Here is a 23,753-nt window from a genome sequence, read left to right as displayed (position 1 = left end):
GTCCACTGAGCGAGCTTTGGGGGTGCAGATAAACGTGGTGGTTGACAATACAAGTGAGGGGTTCTTTCGAGTCACTGGGGAGGTCTGAGTTGTAGTCATCTCGAGTTCCCATCAAGCCTCATTCCTAAGACTGACAAATGATCGTCCATGTTACTAGATATCTTATATATGTGGCCATGTAGGCTTTCTATCAAAGGCTTGCCATTTAAGACAAAAAACAGGAAGCTTCTGTACCGGTGTCATTGCTCAAAATAGGACCATGCATCACTGTGTTCCAGAACCTACATAGTGAGCTTTTGTAGGCAAGATTCATAATGCTCCTGATGTGAAGTATGTTCCAAAAGGTAGGAACATAATTATAGCCAAGTTCCTAACTTAACTTTACGTGGCAGCACTGCATGTATTTTTTGCACAGAAGATGATGCCAGAATCCATTACTGTAAGATGACGCAGAAGGATGTGAAGTATGTTGTAATTTATTCAATAAAAAGTCAGACTGTTTTGCCCAATATTATTGTGTGCCACATGATTCATAATCCATTACTGTAAGATGACGCAGATTTAAAGGAATACTGAAAATTTGCTGAGAATTTACTCCAAGGCCCATGATTTGAGAGAAATGAAGCATTACATCACCTGCTCACCATTGTATCCTCCGCCGTGAATGGGTTCCGTCAGAATGAGAGTTCAAACAGCTAATAGAAACATCACAATAATCCACAACATGACTCTAGTACATCAATTAACATTGTGTGAAGGGAAAAGCTGCATGTTTGTATTAAATAAAGATTAACAGAGATTTTTTTTTTTTATCTTCACATCATTTTTTCCAACTAAAATACGAGTCCTCTATCAATAATACTGCTTTCTCCTATAAAAAAAAAAAAGTCATCTCATCTGAATCAGGAGAGAAATATGCACAGATCAAGCATTGTTTACAAGCAAAAACAGACCAAAACTGTTTTAAACAAATGTGCCTGTGGATTTTGACATGAGAGGAGAATGGGATTGACTATGTAAGATGTTATTTAATAGTCCGTGATATTTTTATTGGCTGTTTGGACTTTCATTCTGACGGCACCCATTCACTGCAGAGGATCCATTAGTGAACAAGTGATGTAATGCTACATTTCTCCAAATTTGTTCTAATGAAGAAACAAACTCATCCACATCCTGAATGGTCTGAAGGTGAGTGCATTTTCAGAAAATGTTTATTTTGTGACCATATACATGGACATCATTGAAAAATTAAGTTTTGATCTGTTTTGCATGTATCACAATTAATTGTAAACACAAATAGCCTGGTGGTTGTGCTATTGGCACGAATAGATGACCAAAATGGTACAGTAAAGTGCGCACGTTGATCAGTGTTAATCTTTGATATTATGCATTATTCAGTGGTTTAGTTAATATTCAACCTTTTTTTCCCACCAGAGTGTTTATTTTTAGTGATATAAAATTTATTCATTGTGAACATGGAATGACATATGAGTGTCACTGACATTTGTAGCTGTTACTAGGGCTACCAGAACTAGGAACTTCTACAATTTAGCTACAAATGCAACAACTGACGATGTGCAGTGACCAGGTCTGCTGGGACTTTATATATGTATGGTTTGTTTTCCTTCTTGTGGCCTTCTTGTGTAAAACATCCTAAAGCTAAATATTTTTTTTTTTTATTATTCACTTTTCCCCCCTCAAACTTTCTCCATTTACTCAGGATCATTTTCTTGTCAAAATCCGCCTGGTTTATTTTGTCTGCATTGCACTGAGGTCCTAAGCTTTATCTTGCCAGTCAAGACTGGAGCTCAGCTCCATCAGCTCTCCCTGCTTTAATGCAGGCGTAATGACGGTTTACAGAATTACAGTCTTAAGTTTCCCTCCATCTGCTTTGATCCATGACCGCTCGCTGGCTCTGTGCCTCTAAATGTTACACGCTCCTTATTTCCGAAAAGCGGTCCCACTTCTTCCTTGGCTCTGATGAAAGCTCCTGAGATATGAGACAGAGCAGGAAGCCCGCTGTGTTATTTTATTTTATTTTTTTCCCTCTCTCTCCTTCTCTTTTTCCTTCTTCATCTGTGTAGTGGTGTTGACAGCATTCGAACGTGACCACTTTGAGACAAGGTACATGAACCCCGCGGGAGTGTAGGGAACATTTTAAACACTGCACTGAAAAGAAATATGTCAAAAGAGTGTCAGACACTTTCTATTTCTGATAAGTGTTTCTTATTTGCTTTTTTCCACAAAATTTCTCTGTTCTCGTGTCTCAGGCAAATCTGACCTTACACAAGACAAATCCAGTGTGCAGTGATGTGTGTCAGACCTGACTGCCATTTTTCTCTCTTTTCTTTAGTAATTAAAGCTGATGAATTAATCTTTTTTTGTTCAATAAAGTGGCTACACACTTTTTTGCATCATTTTTCTTTCTCCCTCTGATAAGGCTGTGTGATGAGCTTTGGTGGTATCTGCAGTGGCTTAACTGTGTTGTCGGTTAAATCTTGTTTTCATCCAGATTTAGAGAGTAGATTTCATTATGCCTAATGAACTTGGAAATGTGGACGGGTCTACACATACTTTATCATGAGTTTCTTTAAGGGAGAATTACAGTGTCTTAAAATGTCTAATATACAAATGAGTAAAGCGTAATAGTTTGCCTGTGGTTCCAGTCAGGATATTGAAATAAAAAGTTATACAATTTGAAATTATTCCTGATATTCACCCCAGATAGAGTTTGTTCCTATAGCAAGACATCCCAGGAATAAAGTGTTAATGCCTGTTCACTCAAAGCAGGGGTCACCAAACTCTGTCCTGGAGGGTCTGTGTCCTGCAGAGTTTTGCTCCAACTTTAATCAAACAAACCTGAACCAGCTAATCAAGGTCTTACTAGGTATACTTGAAACTTCCAGGCAGGTGTGTTGAGGCAAGTCGGAGCTAAACTCTGCTGGACACTGGCCTTCCAGGACCAAGTTTGGTGACCACTGACACAAAGGATGTTAACTGTAATGATAATGATAAAGTTCTGAAAGAGTTCTAAAAATTGGTCTAAATTTAAAATAATATCAGATTCCACACCACAACTGTAACTATAATGGCTCAGAGAAACAATATCACTGGAATCCCTTTCAGAACCTTTTTTTTTTCAGCTGATGAATGATAAAAACATCAGGCAATCAGAATCCATCCTACGTTAAAGAGTGCAAGCAATAAAAGCGGCGGACGCCAAAAATGCAGCACATGCTTATAAGAAAAGAACGTTATTGTGTGGTGGTATGGACGCTAACATAGTTATTTTTATAGTTATCTTTATCGTTTTTGTGAATGGATCTTTGAAAAAAAAAAAAAATAAGTACCTACATTGCTTGGCAACCACAAGATTTATCTATCATGTCTTATTGATTTTCTGTATTTGTATAGGTATTTTTAATGTACTTTTTATGCCTTGTGATTCTTAAATGTGCTTAAGTACACCAGTTTTCGAAGTGAGGGGGTGCTTTAAGCATTAAGGGACCCCCCATAATACCCAAAAAAATATATACTTGGGGGGTCCCCTGGTTTTTCTTAAATTCTTAAAATGAAGTTTGAATTGCTGTATTAAATTTAGACCTGCTTTTGTTGCATATATTTTATTATTACGCATTTTTACAGCGTTGCTCATTATAACCATTCACATACGATTCTGTTGACCGAATGCAGTAGCCAATCAGAGGCGTCAGATTACACATTGCTGAAACCCCAGAGTTTTGTTTTGAGACTGAAACTCGCGAATTCTCTCATAATAAGCAACAAAGTGCCGATGTACGTACAATGTAAGTTAGAGATTCATTAATCATACCGTGTATGGACGGCTTCATTGATTAGCCTATAAGAGGAATTATGAGTGCTTAAACACTAGCTAGACTGAATGCTCATTTAGTGTGTGTTCTTTCAATGCATGATTCATTATGATAAAATGCATTTAGAATGCTCCCAAAATTCAAGATATGAGGGCAGTAAATTTATATATTTTTATCATTTCATATAGTTGATCAGTATCACACGAAGAGTGCCATTTTTTTCCCGCAAAAATCACAAATGTGATATTAATTTTATACAACAAGAAGTTAATAATAAGAGGCTTACGTTTTAGACACCATATTGCCTATTTTTGCTCTATTTCGCCAACAAAAATGCTTTCGAACAAAGCCACAGCACTGTTTTGCACCTCTGAAAAAAATCCTGAATGAATCAATCATTTAAATGAGTCAGTTCAATCGCAATGACTCACTTATTAACAGTGACTTGCTGCCACCTACTGGTGGTTTTAATTTCACATTTTAAAGTACCTTTTTATATATTTTTAAATCATTTCAAATATCAGTATTCAACGTTTTAAAATTAAAATATCAAAACATTATTTAGCATTTTTAACTGCAGGTTAAAGCATTCATGCCTTGCATTAAACATTGTGTATATGCATCTAAATGCCACTTCAGATGCAACTTCTGTGTTTCCTCTGCATTGCATGAATTTTGTTGATAATGATTTTATTTGTTGATAACAGCCCCAAATGACTTATTATTGTAACTGACTTTATTGATGACTTTACTGAGGAAAAAGGGACCCCCCAAGAGCTTTGATACTATTCAAACTGAAGTACACACATTGTCTGTTTTCATCACCCTTGTCTCACTGCAGGCCCTCAGCAAGACGAGGCTCTGAGAGGGAGGATGGCCTTCCGTGGCCAGACGGTGGTCAGCCAGAACCCTGAGACAGAGCTGATGCTCGAGGGGGACGATGACGCTGTCAGTCTACTGCAGGAGAAAGAGGTGGACAACTTGGCAGGTGAGTCAACCTATACAAAATACACAGTGCAATCTGTATGAAAGAGATGGTTCTCCATTCAGCATGCTTAGTAAGTTAAATCAGCTCCATGACGTGATCCTTTCCTTCAGTCCTCAGGTTTAAAGGTTCTATGTGCCACATGAGTTTGGATTAATCATTTTTAGACATAATTTGTTATATTATTGAAATGATAAAGTCATATTCAAACGTACCTGTAGGTTTACCTGTACAGAGAAGTCGTGCCGTAAGCACTTCATCTCAAATGTCTGCATAATTCCACATTTGGTAGCATTTATTTATTTAGGCATAGCTTAAGCGTGGCATTTTGTCAGAATGACAGAATTTGACATAGAACAGATATATAAATATATCTTACCTTTCAATCTAGAGGCAGACCAGTGTAGTTAGTGTGGTTACTTTGCGTTTGGACTGTGTTTACGTTTTTCAGGCAGTGTGTAGGTTTAAGGATTGCTCTGGACAGTGTTACTTTTTTTTTCTTTTTCCTGCTGAATGTTTATTTATTTATTTATTAAGTCTATAGTAAAACAATATTTTAAATATGTCTTTCTCTTCAATTTTTTCTCTCACAGCAAACTTCTGTCCCCGGGTTTTTATTTCCAGAGGCAAGTTTGGCTATTTAAAGACATATTAACCCTTCAAAAACCACTAATATTGCATTAAATCAAATAAATATAATTATTATAGAATTGATTCTAACCAACAAACAGGATGCAATCAAGATCAATATAGATGAGTTCATTGTTTATAGTTACATACCTTTCCAAATTTCAGCTGGTAATAATGACAGTTGTCAAATCAAACTTCATGTTTAATATATTTGGAAGATAATCTGATTATTTTTCCTTTGTAACTAAAATTGTCTAATTATTATTTTATTTTGTTTTATTTATTTTAGTTTGAGGAATCATTTTTTAAAAAATCACTTGAATTTCCATTATTCTCAGCAACTATAATAACCGAATGACTTCTATTTTTATCAGCTCTACGTTGGAAGATGTTATATATGATATATGTATAGTGAATGTGTAGCTGACATGTTATTAATAATACCCTGAATAATCAATGCCCCACTCGCTCTGCAGACCTTCATTAGTCATTGAAGGTTAAAAATGAGTGTTGAGAGATATATAAATCTGCAGAAAATCCAATGCCCTAATTTATCTATATATTTTCTTTGCTATCTGAAATGTTATATATGTAATGCTCAGTCCTCTATGCATAGCTGATCATGTTATTAGAGCTCCCAGCATACAACCTGGTCAAACTCATTCACAATTTATAAGCAGTTCTGTGTGCCATTCTACTTTTTTCTTTTTTTTTTTAGGAATTCATTCATCAGATCTAAATCAGGATTGCCTCAATTACCTTTAATATGTTCTCACCAATGAAAGCCAATTCGGAGTGCAGGAATGCAGACTGCTGTTCTTTTTCTTCCATCTATGTTAAGAGTAATTTTACTGGAATGCAATCAATCATAAATCCTGGCACATCTTATAAATTCCTGAAATGTTAAATGAGCAACATCAAATAGATTAATATGAAGCATCAAATGCACTGATATTGTATTACCAGCACTTTGATTTACTTTTGATTATACTTTTAAGTGCTGGTTATTTTAAAGACAACTTTAGTAAATTTATGTTGAAAAAATAAACAATTAAAAATTCAGTGGAAACCATTAATTATCTGCCACTGTAGGTTGGTGCAGTATTTGTGGATGACTATGCCTAAATTTGTTTTATTCAGTATGTAGGCTATTTATGACTCATTGCAGGTAGGCTTATGTTGTGACCTGTTTTAATGACAATCATTTTATTTGCTCAACATTTAGTTTTCAAAGATGTGTGTTATGCATATTTGTTTTACTATAGTTGATCTCTGTTATCTGAATTTTTGTGTATCTTTGCCACAGTGGGAGCTGTGCTATCTGTGTCAGTACGCTGTGTGTGCTGTTTCTATTTTGACTGCAGGCCTACATGCTAATGCTAGTGCTAATGAGCAGCAGTGTGAACAATAGGCCAATCAACAACAGCCTTCTCACAGCCAATGGGAAGGGCTCAGTTCGCCAATGGGAAGGGCTCAGTTCGCCTACAGCCAATCAGAGTACAGGAGCTGCCAGCTAAACATAGACAGAATAGGTGTAATGTTAAAGAGATATGATACAAGAGATGATTTTTTTTCTTTCATATAGGCTCTCTCATGTGTGTTTGTTGTTACATATTAGACCACTGTAGTAACATTTAACCTGTATCAGTTATATTTACTTTATACTCTATTAATCTATTTCACATCTACATTTGTACTATGATCAAACAAAAAATTGTCTTATTTTCATATTTGTATTAGGGCCCCTGTAGTGACAGAGAGAACAATCATCTATTTTCCCAGCATGCCTTTGTCTTGCCACACTCCAGTGAAATCACAATCGATAGTGTGAGGCAGTCTTATTAACAGCTGACGTCAGGACAGAGCCCGCGTGACCCAACTGCATGCAGCTCAGATTTGCTGAGTACAACTGCACCTTCATTCCAACATGATAATCTGCTAATCCTCACTAGTATTCTAAAATCAACACTACATCACTAGAACACTTTTTATTTAATGTGTCATTTTATTTTTTTGTAATTTTTATTTTTATTTATTTATTTATTTGTATTTTGTGTGTGTGGTGGGGGGTTATAAATAGTATGCTATAGTAGCTATAGTAGACCTATAGTATAGTATGGTATAGTATAGTAGCCTGTAGTATCTTATAGTACAGTATAGGCCTATAGCTAATGTTTAGAAGCATGGATAAATGTTGTTCAAATGGTTTTACACAATCGAGAAACGGTCCAGTCCCAGCGGCAGATGAGATTACATGTCATGTGAAACCTGATCGCTCTGATTATGTAATATGAATGTATTTTTGTTTGATCCCAATTTTTTAAAGGTCTCTGAAGGCTTTAGCGCTAATCCTCTCTGCGCACTGGATTAATGCTGTATTGTCTCTGGATTCACAAGTGTCCCTCTAGGCCACGTAACAATTGCCTCTTTCTCTATTAAACGTATAGTTTACATGAGAGGGCCTTGATTCGGATTAAAGGTGTTGTGTTGGGGCCAACAAAGAGGATAGCCTACTTGTGGTTTTATTCATCGGCTCCTCAATTTTGCATTCATTTGTTTGTGTGTGTGTGTGTGTGTGTGTGTGGGCGTTGATTCGGATTAAAGGTTGTATATATATATATATATATATATATATATATATATATATATATATATATATATATATATATATATATATATGTTTCGCGTAAAATCTTCTTATCGTATTGTAGACTACATTATTCGTTTATTTTCAGTCTAGCATATCTTTGATTTAAAGTCCTGCTTTGCTGCTACACTGATTGTTTTTATTTAATCAAAATATACTGATCACGTTCGTTTGTAATATTTGCTGGAAAGTGAAATGGCGGATGTTATAGCTGGTACAAAAGGAGGCAGAGCGGCTTTGGTTTCTAGGAGCGGTCTGGGAGAGCAGTGAAGGAGTGCTCTGGGAATTGAAACCCAAATCCACTTGTAATCTTGCAACAGTATCGGGCATAATTGGCCGAGGAGAGCAGATTAAGATTGATGAGACGTTAAAGTGGCTCTTTGGAGTTCAGGGGGATCGATAAATATCCCAATTTCTAGAGCCTCTCCTCACATCCAGGACGGACCCGTGGGCTGATTCAAGGGTGAACTAATAAAAGACAGAGGACTGGTCAAAGAGAAAAATTTAGAGCGCGCGCAGTTGGGATTAGATCCTAGTCATCTGACCGGAGGTCAAAACGTCTGTTAATATTTTAATAATGTTTGTAAGGTCAATTTTACAGGTTTCATGTCATCAAAAGAGAATTTCAACGACTGATTTGATTAGGAAGCGCATAAATGCGTATCACTCACATATGATTTGTTTTGTAGCAAAATAATGAAAGAAAGTGACTGTGAAATTATTGCCGTTAGGCCTCATAGAAAAACTTACCTATTAAAAAAATCGAAGGGATTTTTTCTTTGTATAATTTCAGATAGCCGATGCTTCAATTTGGAGGACTAATCGTGTAATTGCTGAAATGATTCGCTTTAAAATTTACATATTTTCCCCATTTCATTTTTCATGCGCATGTTTGTGTAAAACTCTGCACCATATTTACCTTTTGATTCGATTAGAAACAAAAAACTTAATTCATTATTTTTGTGTAAATCCAAATTATTTTGAATATACCTACTACATGCAATATATTTCGCTCAACACACAAGATGACGCCAGTGCTTAAGATCGTTAGACCACCGTCATGTCCAAGTCTACAAAACTGTTGAAGGCAAGCTTGAAAAAAATATTACAAACAAATTCTGAAGAAATGTTACAAATTGTTTGATGTACGTGTATTGTTGTGGATAAATGCATAAGTGACAAACTTTTTACGCATTGCGTATCGTTTGTTGGTGACTGCCTGACGAGACCTATTCTGATTTATTTTCCCCTGTGAAAATAAAATTTTGTTTCCTTTTTATAGGCCCTGTTGTTTTGAGCACCCCGGCCCAGCTTATTGCCCCGGTCACTGTAGCTCGTGGGACTCTCTCTATCACTACCACGGAAATCTATTTTGAAGTGGACGAAGATGACCCAGCCTTCAGACGCATTGATGCCAAAGTAGGTTGCATTTGTATATGTATTTGTAAGTGTGTACACATAAAAATACCAAGCAGAATTGCACTCTGAATGACATGGAACAAAATAAAATACCATAAAGTGTTTAACAATCTTACAGCTTTATTAAACCCGTCAATTATTTAATAACGTTAAAAATAAATCTTTTTTTTATCTAAATCGAGGCCCATGCCTTGAATGCCCCGTGAGGCCACGTGCAAAGATCTTGATTTTATTTTTAAAAAGGCTTTGAATACATTTAGTTTTTACTAGACCTGCATTCATGACAAAATATCAGTTAGAATTATGATTTATGTTCAAATAGCCTATGTAAAATTAACCACGTAAAATTAATCGCGTAAATCGACAATCCTCACTTTTGTCATGAATTAGCTACATTTTGAGTGAAGGAAATATAGTCTAAAAAGCTGTAGGTTAAAATGACATTATTTTAACATTTCAAATGTAGGGGTGCATTTCTGATGTGTAAAACTGTCATGAGAGATTTTTATCGTTAAGACACATTTCTGCAATACATATTTTAGTTCATCTTTGTCCTTCGCTCAACAACACTGTTCACAGGAAGAAATGTTTTTTTCCCTTCTTCTTTCTTTTTTGGTGTCCCCCCCCCCCCCTTTTTTTATTTTATAACAATCACGCTACATCATATCATTTTTATGCCAAAGATCCAGATGCTCAAAAATCCCCCAAAATCCTGCCTATTCACTGCAGTGTTTATGCATCATGAATCATTATTTGGACACAAATATTAATTTGTTTTTATTAACTCTTTAAATAAACTCAGAGACAGATATAAAAAAATCAAATCACAAAATGTTATACTCCAGTGTATTTCAAGTGCATTATTTTCAGGTATATTTTTTTCATATATATATTCTCAATTTCAGCCTTTTATCAGGTAAGCAAGGTACAAACAAAAACGGTCGAATATACTTTAAATAAGAATTCAAGTATGCGTATGGAATGTTTAGGAAAGTAACAAATAGTACCATTAAAATGTAAACTTTAGAAATTTGCCATTGATAATAGATTAAATCGCCGATGAAGGTCTAAATGTTTTTTCTTCTTTCTCTCTTCAGAAATAATCCAGGCGAATGTTAAAACAGGTGAAATTATACTTCTATTTACGTGTCACAGAACAACATTCACAACTGCAGACCACCGGATTCACAATCTACAAATGTGTCTATTTACAGTATAAAATGTACAAGTTGTATTCTGTCACATAGCTTTGTTTCGAAAGCTTTTAGGTAAAACGTGTTGTTGGGCAGGGCTCGCAAGAAGGAGAGAAAGAAACAGTAATACTGACAGGTAACCATTCATTTTGATCGTTGATACAGTTTTCTCCCTCCTTAAGACAAATTCATTTCATGTGAAGTATTTTTAAACGCTCTCTAAAATATTTTTACAACAAAAACATCGTGGGTTGGTTTCAACAGTGACCATTTTGTGGAAGAGTTCCTGATTAGCATCGTCTAGGCCTCAGAACTTTGATCAATTCAGACCTCCTATTCACAAACATGCCGTTTATTATTATTTTTTTTTTACCTCAGAGTTTTTCCAGGCTTTTAGGGTTGGTTAGAATTTCTCTTGCCAGTCGCCAAGTCTGTTTGGCAGCATTTTCAAGGGCCGAATGTGGCTTTCCTTGGTAAAGGTCTAGGTTTGGCAGAAAATAATGGGGGCATCTCCTGCACTGCAAGCACGAAATGAGCTGCAATAAAATCCCGTTCAGTCGATCCCCGAGGCAGTTCTCGTCCCAGTCCGACTCGCGCGGGTGTTTTTCGCACTCGTAAGACACAAGAGTTTTCATGTGGTAGTTGTTGAGAGGCTGCCCGGGCAGTTCAAGGTGACGGTCGCGCAACGTCTTGAGCAGGGACAGGCATTTCTTCCTGCACCCTCCCAGGAGCAGTCGGTTTTCCGCTTCGGCGAACTGCAACACCCAGGCATCACTCTCCGCCGAGCTCTGCTTCCCGTTCAACGAGTAACACTCCTTCGATAAGAGATTGAAACCCTCGGCTTTGACTTCTGCCACCCTGTTCGGACCAGGCCACGGGATGTGCGGAAGCGGCCAGTGGGCAGCGCTGCGCGGCCATATGCCGGTGCACTTGAACGCGGGGGTGATCTGCACCACATATCTGTCCCTGATGCGTAATTTCACCTCGCTGGTGTCAGCGATCATTTTAACCACGTCCCTATAGCTGCACTTATCCACTGCCTGCGCCACGAGCGTCTGGAACCTGGAGCGGATCTTGCGCGCGGACAGGTATCCCGAAGCCGTGATGAACTCGACCCAGAGGGACATACTTCTCTTCCGCCCGTCGCTTAGCTTGAGCACGGCGCAGCCCGGCAGAGAGCCGTCGTCCACGAAGTTGAAGACCCCCATCTGGTTCAGATACAGGACCACCTCGAATTCTGTTGGGGAGATGACCTCGAGCCCCTCGAAGCGGTTATCCATTTCGTTTAAGGAGCTGATAAAGCGAGGCTCCTGGACCTCCACCTCCTTCAGGACATCTGAGACCACCTTGCACACCTCCCGGATGGTCTTGGAGATGGCCGCTTTCCGAGACTGGCATTTCTCGTTGTAGTATTTATTGAGATGATACACCAGCTTGGCCTGGGCGGCGATCATATTTGGACAGAGATCCGGGTTGTACACCGGAGTCTCGCAGTAACCCGAGGGATCCAACGCGGCTGTTTGTACAGGAGCCAATTTTAGAGAAGAAAGTGGACTATTTAGAGGGAAAAAAAGGGATTATGAAATAAAAAAATAAGCTTTTTATTTGTGCGTTGAGCACATGCACAGAGTCGGGCAGTTAAATCATCAGCTTCTGTTTTCAATTGCAACCAGCAAAAAAGTCAAACCCCTTGCTCTAATTCAGCATTTGAAAGTCCATACGCACGGATCAGTAGTTCAGCAAACCTCTTGTATCCACTTGCGGTGTCTTTTCTCTGTTGGCAATAGGGGTTGAAAAGTGCAGGGTGCTCTTAAGTGTCCCTTAGCTGTGTTGGTGTGTTTAAGACTCCGAACTCACTCCTGTGAAATTATAAAGGGAGGGTTTGAGAGGAGCTCGTCCAATCGCGGCTCGAGTCGTCACTGCCTTCCGTTTTTTGACGACAAATTAATCCTCCGCTTTTATACACAACCGAATCGTCTGGTGGAAACACACCTACACTTTGGAGGGAGAAGATACAGGTTTATTCGCGATATATACGGGCTTTCCTGCTGTTCTTATTAGATACAGATTATGTCTTTTATTATTTAGGCTATTTTCTTTTTATCAGAATTAATGTCATTGTATAGGCTGTTTGAGAATAGAATATTTAAGATGTATAATTTGATATACATATTTAAAAGTTTCATTTTCATTATTGTTTTAAAATCTGTATTACAATTTGACCAAAATAGTCTATCGTTTGTATTTTTTTTTCTCTGTAGTTTGACATGCATAGCCTAATGTTTTTCGTTGACCTGTTAATTCGATTTTTCTTTTGGTGTTGCGGTATTGTTTCATGTTATGTTTTTAATGTTTAAATGTCCACGTTTGACAATAGCGTTAGTGTACTTTATTTAAAATTCGCTTTGAATACTATACTAATAGAGATATTGTTTCAATTATTTTGCAATAGTATTATGGATATGATTGGATGGATATGATGAATATGATTTTAAACACGACATGTCTCAGTACCGAACGCCGGAAACTTTTGTTTCGTTTTAAATCTTTCAAACATGAATCAATGTTATTAATTTTGTTATAAAACAGAAAATGAAGCATTTTGTTAATTTGTGTCGTCGTCTTACTTATAGCATATCAAAAGATTAAGTTATGCTTTTGTGAAGTTCACTATTAAATGAAGATGAAGGCCTTTTTAGTTTAAATAATGTGGGTTAAGGCGGTCTTCCTAACATATTTAAATTCCTGTCGCATTTTGTGTCTAATTAGTTATTTTAATTTTAATTATTTAAAAAAGAGTATTCTGCAAAGTTTTAATTTTGCATAAAAATAAGCCACTCCGAAGAGTTGTAGCAAATGTAAAAGAAGAAGCGTCTTTTTGATCTTTATAATTCGTCTTTCATGAGAGTTCTTTAATGTCTTGAATTAAAACTTTTTTTTTTATTTGTTCGATGGAAAGAAGATATTATCTTATAAATCTGAACTTATTTTATTATTTTTTATTAACTACTAGAGTCGTATACATTTTCTGTTTTTGTCCAGGGTACAATTAGTCACAATTCGTTTTAATTAGCCTACAATTTTTTGAAACGTTGTTTCAAAAGCTTTTGCTTTTATAACGTGCCTGTGTTTTCTTATTTTAGCCTTTTATGCAAATTTGTTTTTTCGTCAGATTAAACGTTCAAAAATCCTACTGCAACAAGGAAATATTTTAACGATAAAATTCTTCAGATCACGCAACGATAGGCATATCTGGAAAAATATAAGTTGTGTTTCAATGCGCGAAATGCAGAAACACCTATTCGCGATATTATTTCTGAAATCAAATAACAAACAACAAGATCATCTCGTGGCTACGTGACAAGATTCCTCGTGCCCTTTCCAAATCCCCATCATCACATGACGCGGCGCTTATATGGCACTCTGAGTAAAAACATTTCTCTCTTTTAAAAAAAGGAGGAGACTAGTTTGAATGGATGTTTAATAGACTATGATATTTATACATGTTCTTCATATATCTATAAGCATGTCTGTTTCAGTGCATAGAACAGAACAGATTGTTAGGTCACTGTACGGAGGCATCACGGTCCGTTGGCTCTAGTCCTCACTGTAGTCTGCTTGGCTCCTTCTGCCTGCATGATTTTGCCAACCATAATTAATAGAGCTCTGCTGTTTTCAGGCAGAGATCACACTTATCAATTGTCCTTGGCCTCTGTCCGGAAATAAAAGCAAGGTGAATGCTGTATGGGCCTTTAACAGCGATGTAACACTATGTATATATATATATATATATATATATATATATATATATATATATATATATATATATATATATATATATATATACTTTTACAAAAGAAAAATGTGTTCAAAAGACTAATTATAGGCTACTGTACATGCAATAGGTGACATGAAACCTTTGTAGGTTTTTTGGGGATGATTTGACACATGAGAGGAAGAGAAAAAATACTATTATTATGACACTTTCTTACTCAGAATTGTTTTGTGCTTTCTGTTTAACCCAGCTTTCAACCTCACCAACCTCTCTCTCTCTCTCTCTCTCTCTCTCTCTCTCTCTCTCTCTCTCTCTCTCTCTCTCTCTCTCTCTCTCTCTAATGCACACACACACACACATTACCTACATGGCAGGTACCCAACCATATCAGATCAAACAGTCTCCCTCCCTTTCACCGGTTCAAGCTCTGATGTGTAGCATTGCTTTTGTATGTCTGAATCAGTTGCTTGTCTTTTGTTTGCCAGTATGTTACAGTATATAGCAGTATGGTGTTATAGTGTCTGGCATAACTACTACTTCTTCTGCTCCTGTTAATAACACTTTTAGTCCTTGACTCTTCCAATCCATTTAACTTACTTTATGGAATGGGACTTAAGTTGGTGTTTATCAGTATTTAAATTTCAGTGTTTTATGATATTGTAGTACATAATTGTCCAGGATCAGATCCAGGAAGTGTTTGATTTTATAAACACACTTTTAAAAAAATAACAAGAACTATTCAGTTCATTTGGAAACTTTTGTGCCGCATCTCAAATCATTTGGTTCCAAACCATTCAGTACTGTATATGTGACTCAAGTGTCCTGTTAAGTGTGACCTGGAGGCACTTCAAATCTCCATCTCCTCTCACGCACTCTGCGTCTCCACAACGTTGCGATCTGTGTGTCTTTGTGGCCATAACACACTATCCAGAGGATTTGCTGTGATATATGAGGATGTGACAACAGTATGGGTGCTATTTTCTGACCCAGCGAATAGGATGCAGGATTGTGTAAATCAATACAATGACTCCCGCTTCCGCCCCTTTTTGGACGAGCATATGACCCAGGAAACGTTTAGCTCATTGAAGGCCTCTTTGTTCTGGAGTTTCCTCGCCAATGATCTCTTCATTTTTCTCTCTCCCTCCCGTCTCGTTTTGAAGAGCGATTCTCCTGTCAAAATGGTCAGGCGTGCTGACAAAGGCCCTTGTCAAACACATGTACCATGTTTAACTGTCACAGAATAGTTTTTTTTATTTTTTTAAGAAATTGATGTTTAAATTTAGGTCTTATTATCTGTTATAATGTTAAGATTCTAAATGAAAAAAATATTTTTGTATTTTTGTAATGCAAATTCAATAAGATATTAAAGTGACAGTATATTGATTGATTAGAATAACTAATATACATATTATTATTATTATTATTATTTTATTTATTTTTTAAATTATAATACTTTTGTTTTATTAATTGATAAATTTTATTATATAATTTTTATTATTTTTTGTATTTTTATATTAATATAACATGGAATTTACAATGTGTTTTTATGTCTCTTTTTGGTTTTTATGTATGTATAAGAAGTTTTTAATATGAAATGCATTGCAGACAATGATACAGTTTTTGTCATGCAAAAAAAAAAAAAAAAAAAAAAAAAAACCTGTACAGTATTTAATTAGAATCCCTCATTAATAACCCAATTTGCTAATTTAAAAAATCACATCACATTAGATAGCACAACATCAACATTAGATAGCACTCTTATGTGGCTAGACCCTGGTATGCCAATATTAATAGTACCAGGAGAGTTATTTGCAGATTTGAATATATCAAGAGCTTTAGAGAGTCCTAATTGAAGTTAATAGTCATTCTCCACACTGATATTAATAATCCTATTATTCAGTGACAAAAGGAGGTCAGCTCAGCTTTATTTCATCATCATTCATAGACAGTTTTTTAACACTGATCCCATCATCATTTTGCGACAGCAGAAAAGAAAAAAAAAGAATAGCAAATATGGATCTGAGCCAAAAGGCATCGCTAGGTCAAAGCACAGATTATCGAGTGCACTTAATGGAGTGTAGAAGTCAAATATAAATCATATTAAAGCCCCTGCCATTTAAGACCAGCAATATTAGCATGGAGCTGGTGCTGGTGGGGATTGCATTATACAAGATGGACACTTATTATGACATATCCCTTTCAGCTTCCTGCAAATGGATATCAAAATTGTCATTGAGTTTTCTTCCGAAGCAAATTTGGTTATTTCAGGCAATATGGCAACACTGCAGGGCTCCCAGTTAATTTTCTCTTGCCTATCGGCTGTCAGCCCCCTGCCTCTCACGCTTTGAATTCTCTCCCTCCATTTGTTTTATTTTACATGCTGTATTAGAAGCCTCCTCTCAGGGGGGAATTTGGGAGAAGAGGACAAAACCCACTCTGTAAAATGCAGAATTTTTTGGTATAGCGGACTAGATAGGCTAAAGCGAGACTATAACCCTTAAGTGCAAGGGAGAGAGAGGAACGTTGGAAAATGTTTCACTTTTTTGTGCTTTGACCCCCCCCCCCCACCCCAAGCAATATGCATTGCTTGTCAGCTTCTCTGATTAATGACATGCATTTATTTGCATAGATTTAGCATTGATTTCATTAGTTTATTCAAAAAAGGACCTTTTGATTTAAATGTCCGTTAGTTAGAAATTTTACACATTTGAAGATTTTTTGAGAAGTTGAGCATTCACAAAATAAATTCCTCAAATGAGAGTCAAATTAAAGGGATAGTTCACCCCAAAATGAAAATTCTGTAATTTACTTACTGTCATGTCATTTCTAAACCTGTATGACTTATTTTCTTCTGGACCACAAAAAAAGCTGTTTTGAAAAATGTATTTGTGCGCTTTTTTCCCCTCCATACAATGAAAGTCCTGTGTTGTTATATATATATATATGGTTCTGCACAAGAAAGCAAGCAATGTAAGTTTGATACATCATGAGGTTGAATAAATGATGTCAGAATTTCTTTTCTTCGTAAACTTTACTTTTAAATTCCTATAAACTATTCAAACTTTTGAAAGTTTCCCATGGAGTGTCATTTTAATTTTGTATTCAGCAAACGAATCCATTTATTTTTATCTGTTTGTTTCCAAGTGGCGTACACAAACCCCTAGCTCGGAAAAACACCTTTAACAAGCAGCCGTCACAATACACCAACCTCTTCAGCTCCCTGTGATTAATCTTAATGTCTTGGAGACATCCCATGTTTAGAGGTTGAGTCCGTAATCATTTGCTCACTGACCTGATGATACTCAACCACAACACTCCTCTCAACAGCCCCGGTGAGGACAATGCCTTGATGCATTTCAAATTAATTATACCGCCCTATTCTGAGAAGCACGTGCGCACAACAGCCAGTTCTGGAGGGTGAAAACAAAGAGAAAAAAAGGAGAGAAAAAGACTGCATTTTTCTTTCCCAGGTTGGGGGGCTCGGGTAATGAAATGCTGGTGGTTGAAGCCCATGATGAAATTAGGCCATGTAACCCAAATAAGGGATGAAGGCTTCATAATTGCCAGTCCTTGAGATCTGAGGTGCTGGGTGCCAACTGTCAGAGCTGGGCTAATGATGACAAATGTCTCTCTATGCAGATTGCAAAAGGGAGGAGAAAAGGTAGAAGGGGGGAAGAAGCCGCCACAGGAGAGCGAGAACAAACCAAAAGAAAGTGAGCAAACTGCAAAGTAAGACAGGTGCTTTCTAGCGAAACGTCTCGTGAAGCAGTAAAGACTCGATAGTGCATTCAAGAGAGGGAGTTTACTTTTTTAATGCTTTAAAGTATAAGAACAGGCAAATCCATTAGATAAATCACTGCAGGATTTAGTAGGACAGACATTTAAATTGTATTTTTAATCTTTCAACAGTACAATGCATGCGTGACCTAAACCCAAAACAAAATACTAAAAATACCCAAATCATTTGTAATCCTGCAACTCTCAGCTGTGTATTTTATTGCTTTTTCACAGAGAAAGCTGTCTGCTCTTATAGGTTAGCCATTGAAAGAGCAAGAACCTATAGTGATGCAGAGAGGTCCAGCTTTCCCCAATTTGTTGCATGAATGGCTTTTTGAAAAGGTTCCCACTTGCTACAAAGGAAGCCCCCTTTTTTGTTTGCCCTCTCCCCATCTGTGTCATCTGTTGTGAGGGGGGCGGTTTCTGTTCCCGGGAGGGGGCGGGACCAAGGGGGGCTCCCTGGTGACTGGGGCCAGTTGTTTTATGGACTCGATGTACTGGCGCAGGCAGTTCATAAGTTGCCAGTTCCTTTGTGTAAGACGACAGGCTGACACGTGGGAGGCGACATGGCCATATTGACGTATATCATTTCCATTAATAACGCGGACGAGCCCCCGCCTCGTTTCCGCCTGCTGACTTATACTGAGAATCCCTCCACAATGACACTTAATTGACAATGTGAAATGGATAGTCACCTGGCTGGCTGAATTTGATGCTCTTTTATGGAGATGTTATAATCTTTTATGGAGGTGTAAGATTTGCCACATTGATGTAAAAGTGGCTAAGTAATCAAAGTTTGTTGCAATTTTGGCAATATTTTTGTATAATTGTAAATGTCATTATGTATGTGTGTGTATATATATAAATATATATATATATATATAATTACACATGAAATTTAGAAGTAGAAGATATATATATATATATAAATTCTTAAATGTGTCAAATTGGCAAAATAATCAGACTATAACTACAAATCTGTCTGGTAACAGAAGCAAGAGTCTGCTTTCCATAATGCTGCAACATATGGAGCTAGTGGCCGGTGTTTTATATTACACGCTCATTAACACCACATGAGCTGTTTTGTGACGCTGACACGTAGCCTCAGTGAAGGTTAAAATGATTGATATCCTTACGTCTGCTTTATGTGAAAGACTGATTTCAGGGCCAAATGAATTAGGAAGCTCATTTTATGGTCAGTGGTGCTTTTAAGAACAGGCAGTGACGAACTGACTCACCAGTTAATTGGTTAGCCTCTTTTAAGCTAAGCTAGCGTTCGATTTTTTGATAGCCTACAACAGATTGAAAGAGACAAATTTGTTGTTTAATTCTCAGATGATAACTTTAATACTTGTTTACAATTTATATATTGATTGATAAACTTAAGTAAGTTTGCAAACATGTTAGCATTTTGCCATTGCTATTTAGCTCCACCTGAATCACCGTGTTACATTAAGATCACAGGCTCAAAAGATTAATACATGCACTGGCCTCCTGTTCTGGTGTTTTGTTGGATTTTTAGGGTTCCAGCTTGTGGCAGCTCTTGACCAGCCTCATTAATGTAGAGGTTGAGTCAGCCGGCTTCCATTATCAAAATTCAGTAGGTGTGCAGCTCCTGCTGAAACTCCTGGAGAGGGCAGGGGAAGAGCTGACATGCCGCTTCCTGCCTTGAGGGCTCTCTCTGCACGCTGGAACAGCCCTCGGGCTAAAAGAGCCATCCTGAAGACCACGTGCTCTCCTTACAATAAAACATTCAACAGCCTTGGCTTCTCATAGTTTGCTTAAAAAAAATAGATAAAAAATGGAGAAATTAAGGAAAAATACAGTACAGTAACATTTATTACAATAGTAATTATTGTTATTAAAAGTAATTAAATCTAACTAACTAGCTAACTATTAAATACTGATGTTTATATATATAAATATAATCTTACTGATCAAAAAATGACTCAAATGTTTAATTAACAGTAACATGTAATTACAATAATAATAATTAATATCATTAATAATAATAAAAAAGGCAATTTTTTGTGTATTTGTGTGTGTATTGATGTCTATCATATTGCTGTTGCCAGTATTTTTTTTTTTAAAACAAAAAGACAGTTGAGTGGCTGCATTTATTATTATAAAAAAAAAACAGTAATATTGTGATAGAATATTCTAATTGAAAATAATTTATTTGAATTTGAATATACTTTAAAATGTCATTTATTCCTGTGATGGTAAAGTTGAATTCAGAAATCTGAATAATCTTTGCTGACTTGTTTTTGCAGAAACCAAGATATTTTGGGGGATTCTTTGATGAATAGAAAATTAAAAAGAAATTGAAATAGAATTTTAATTTAGCATTACAATTGCCTTTATTGTCACTTTTGATCAATTTAATGCATCCTTGCTGAATAATATTATATATATACTCTATATACACACACACACAAACATGGGCAGTATACAATATATGCTCTGACTTCTGCACTACACTGTACTGAAATTCAAATGATTTTCTTATTGTGTCAATTTTGTGTCAGTTTTGCTGTTGGCGGGGCTGAGCGTGCACAAATCAGGCGGAGGTGTTGACACCATCTGACGAACGCGGATTAGTCGTTTACAGAAGCTGTAATATGATAGGTCAAGGCAAGGAGGTGCTTCCTCTACAACTCCAGCTTGGCGTAATGAATGATTGACAGGAGAAGGAGAAAGCTGCCAGTCGCCAGCGAGGTGCAGGCATGATGGCTGCCGCAGAGCTCCGTGGATCCCTTGATCACGGTGGGCTGCTCCCCTTTCATCCTTGCCCACAGCTCTGCCAGGAAAAGCTGCTTTTTCTCCCCCCCACCTCCTTTTAATTTTTTTTATTCCCCCAATTTACACATTTAAGACATTTTTATTTGCTTATTTGCAATTCTCTTTTTATTTAATTTTTTGGGGGGCTAGAGAAACTTCACTCCCACTTTCTCTCTACCTCCCCTCCCTTCCTCTCACTTTCTCTGAGTAGTTCTCTTTCTTCTCAGTGTGCCTTTGGGTGATGAACTAATTTCAGGCTCCATAATTGCAGTGTGTTGTACACCTGCCTGCTATTAATTCTCCCCCGTCATTCACTCTCTCCTTCTTAATGAGATATTATTGTAATTATTGTTATTATGGTGTTTGGCGTAATTAACATGATTGATGTTGGTGCTAGGGGAGGGTTTATTTTGGCATTTGAATTAATGAGGGGATACTCTTCGATCACACAAGACTCGACCAAATTTCGCTAGTTCATTCCTTTAGTCATAAATAATGGATCCAGTAAAGTTGAAGGGTTATTGTTTCAGAAATACCACATCCTTCTAAACTATTATTCACGAGTATGTGAACCAAACTGCAAGTTCTGGTTTAAATGGTGAATCACATGTTGCTGTTTTAAGAATAGACTGGTAAAAGGCCAGACAATGGCCAGTGTGGAGCTTTGATTCGATTGGTCACTTGGACCCTGTGAAATTCAAATATCCCCATCCTTCAAACGGAGGGCTGAGGCATTTGCCCAGTCCAATTCCAGTCAACCTGTTGTGTTACAGGAGAACAAAAAGTTCTCAGTCCATTTGATCCCAATCCAATTGTTTTGGTATTTTGTTGAATACAAAAGGAGAAAAGGCAAAAGGCCCAGAATTGTTGCTTACAAGTGCTGGCAATCCAATTAGAGGTTTGATAAGGGTCATATTAAGGAGTCTTCATGCTAGAGGTTTTTGTAGTCTATGTGTGTATACGTATGTCGCCCAAAAAGTGAGCCCAATTTGAAAGAACCTACCTTTCACATTCAGAGATTTGTGTAAAATGTCATAAAAAGCAAATATTGATTGAGTATTACTATCATTTCATTTTATTTGATTTCATTCCCTTTCCTGTAGCTCAAACAGTGGAGCATGGCGCAAGCAGTGAATGAATGTAATGCTGAAGGCATAAATGTAAATGTCATTTTATTATTATTATTATTATTATTAATAAAATAAATAATGCAATGAATTATAAAAACGCAGAATGTTTTCTTTAGGGTTAAGGGTAAGATTACTCTATAGTAATTGATTAACTTCATATGTAAAAAAAAAAAAAAAATCCCAAATTCTCATTCTCTTTGTACTGAAGTGCTATAATTTTAAGTGCAAAAGCCAGGCAGCACTATAGCTATGTTGTTTTTTGTGTATGTGTGAAAAGACTATAGTCAAAGCAATATTTCTGGACAGGTGTTAGATACCTGCTGTTTTAATAGGTAGATTCCCCTTGAGGTCTCATTATAGCCCATAGTCTGGGGCAAAAGAACAAAGAACAAATCTCTCAATTATACTTTCCTATAGCAGATGTCAGTGGTTCATATTTATATAACATTTAGTTGAAACCCAAGTCTGCATTCCATAAGTTCTGAAGTTTAGATACCCAAGACCTAAGCACTTAATGAACAACATATTTCAGGTTGCCTGGAGTTGCAGGGACCCTGTTCTTGACATAGCTCCGGGGCTCGCAAATAGCAGGGGCTTTTGTTTGTCCTCTTCCCAAGCCGTGGATCTTTGAGTGGGTGACAGCCATTTAACGCCACACGACCTGCGTCTCAAGAGCCACCGTCAGGGCCTTCTCCAATCCTGTTAAGTACAATTGCCATTCATGCTCTGTCCTTTCTGCTTTGAACTGCTCCAGCACTATGTTGCCTGCAGAGTTAGGTTGTGGACAAGAAACACACATTTTGCCATAAATTTAAGCATTTAAAATGTAAATGTACTTTGTTGACAATATCTAATAGTTTAAGCTCCAATGATGATGGAAATAAAAAACTGTCAAGCTGGTAATAAATAAACTCACAAACCAGAACTTTCATGTCAATTTTAAGCTCTAAAGAGGCTTTTTGTAAATGCATTTGGTCAGTTCGCCATTATGAGCTCTGTGGCAGTCATTTTTTATCTTTTAAATATTTCTGTCATCATGTTTCCTCCCCAATAACTCCAGTCTTTCTCCTCTCAGAGTCTATTGAACGCCCCAATGCATTCAGTCGCATTCAAAGAGAGAGCTGAAGAAAGGACGGAGCATAATGCTTAATAGGTGCTTTAGTAATTCTGAAGTTTTCATAGCTTAATCTGTTCTGAAAAGCTCGGCAGAGAAAAAAAGGCCTTGCAAATGGCCCTCTTAGTTAATTTGATGTGACTTCTGTACAATAAGGTCGGCGGAACGCTAGAAGTCCATTCTGCCACGTTACCTTTTCTTCCATCCTCCTTAGACCCTTGGAAACTGCTGCCTAAATGTTTCATAAGACGGCCTGTGTAAGCCACTCAAGTATTCTCTTCCTACAATGCCCACTTTAAGACTATTATTACACTGCACTTGAGCCAGAGGAGAGGATACAAATCGCAAAGCTTCAGTCTCTCTTTGTTGCAAGTCTGGGATTGATTTAGCACAATTGGGAGAGTCGCTGTATTCTAAACACACTCATTGTATGCCTCATTTCTCCCCTTTTGGCTTTGTTAAAGTCTCG

The 23,753-nt window shown here is 36.9% G+C and overlaps 1 protein-coding gene and 1 pseudogene across 1 annotated transcript; one reads left to right on the top strand and one right to left on the bottom strand.

Annotated features, from left to right (window-relative positions):
- LOC109104379 overlaps positions 1–23,753 on the top strand; it is a 248,414-nt pseudogene that overhangs the window by 164,951 nt on the left and 59,710 nt on the right.
- mab21l1 (mab-21-like 1) lies at positions 9,615–12,743 on the bottom strand. The gene has a single exon (XM_042771424.1). It carries the CDS (start codon positions 12,159–12,161, stop codon positions 11,082–11,084), a length of 1,080 nt encoding a protein of 359 aa, XP_042627358.1. The 5' UTR covers positions 12,162–12,743; the 3' UTR covers positions 9,615–11,081.

Source organism: Cyprinus carpio, chromosome A15 (assembly GCF_018340385.1).
Source record: "Cyprinus carpio isolate SPL01 chromosome A15, ASM1834038v1, whole genome shotgun sequence".
NCBI classification, from domain to species: Eukaryota; Metazoa; Chordata; class Actinopteri; order Cypriniformes; family Cyprinidae; genus Cyprinus; species Cyprinus carpio.
Note: the sequence above shows the minus strand (reverse complement) of the source record. Positions and strands in the feature narration are given on the sequence as shown.

Bases quoted from the DNA above. Each gene is read 5' to 3' on its own strand.
- mab21l1 (XM_042771424.1), bottom strand. From the start codon at position 12,161: ATGATCGCCGCCCAGGCCAAGCTGGTGTATCATCTCAATAAATACTAC.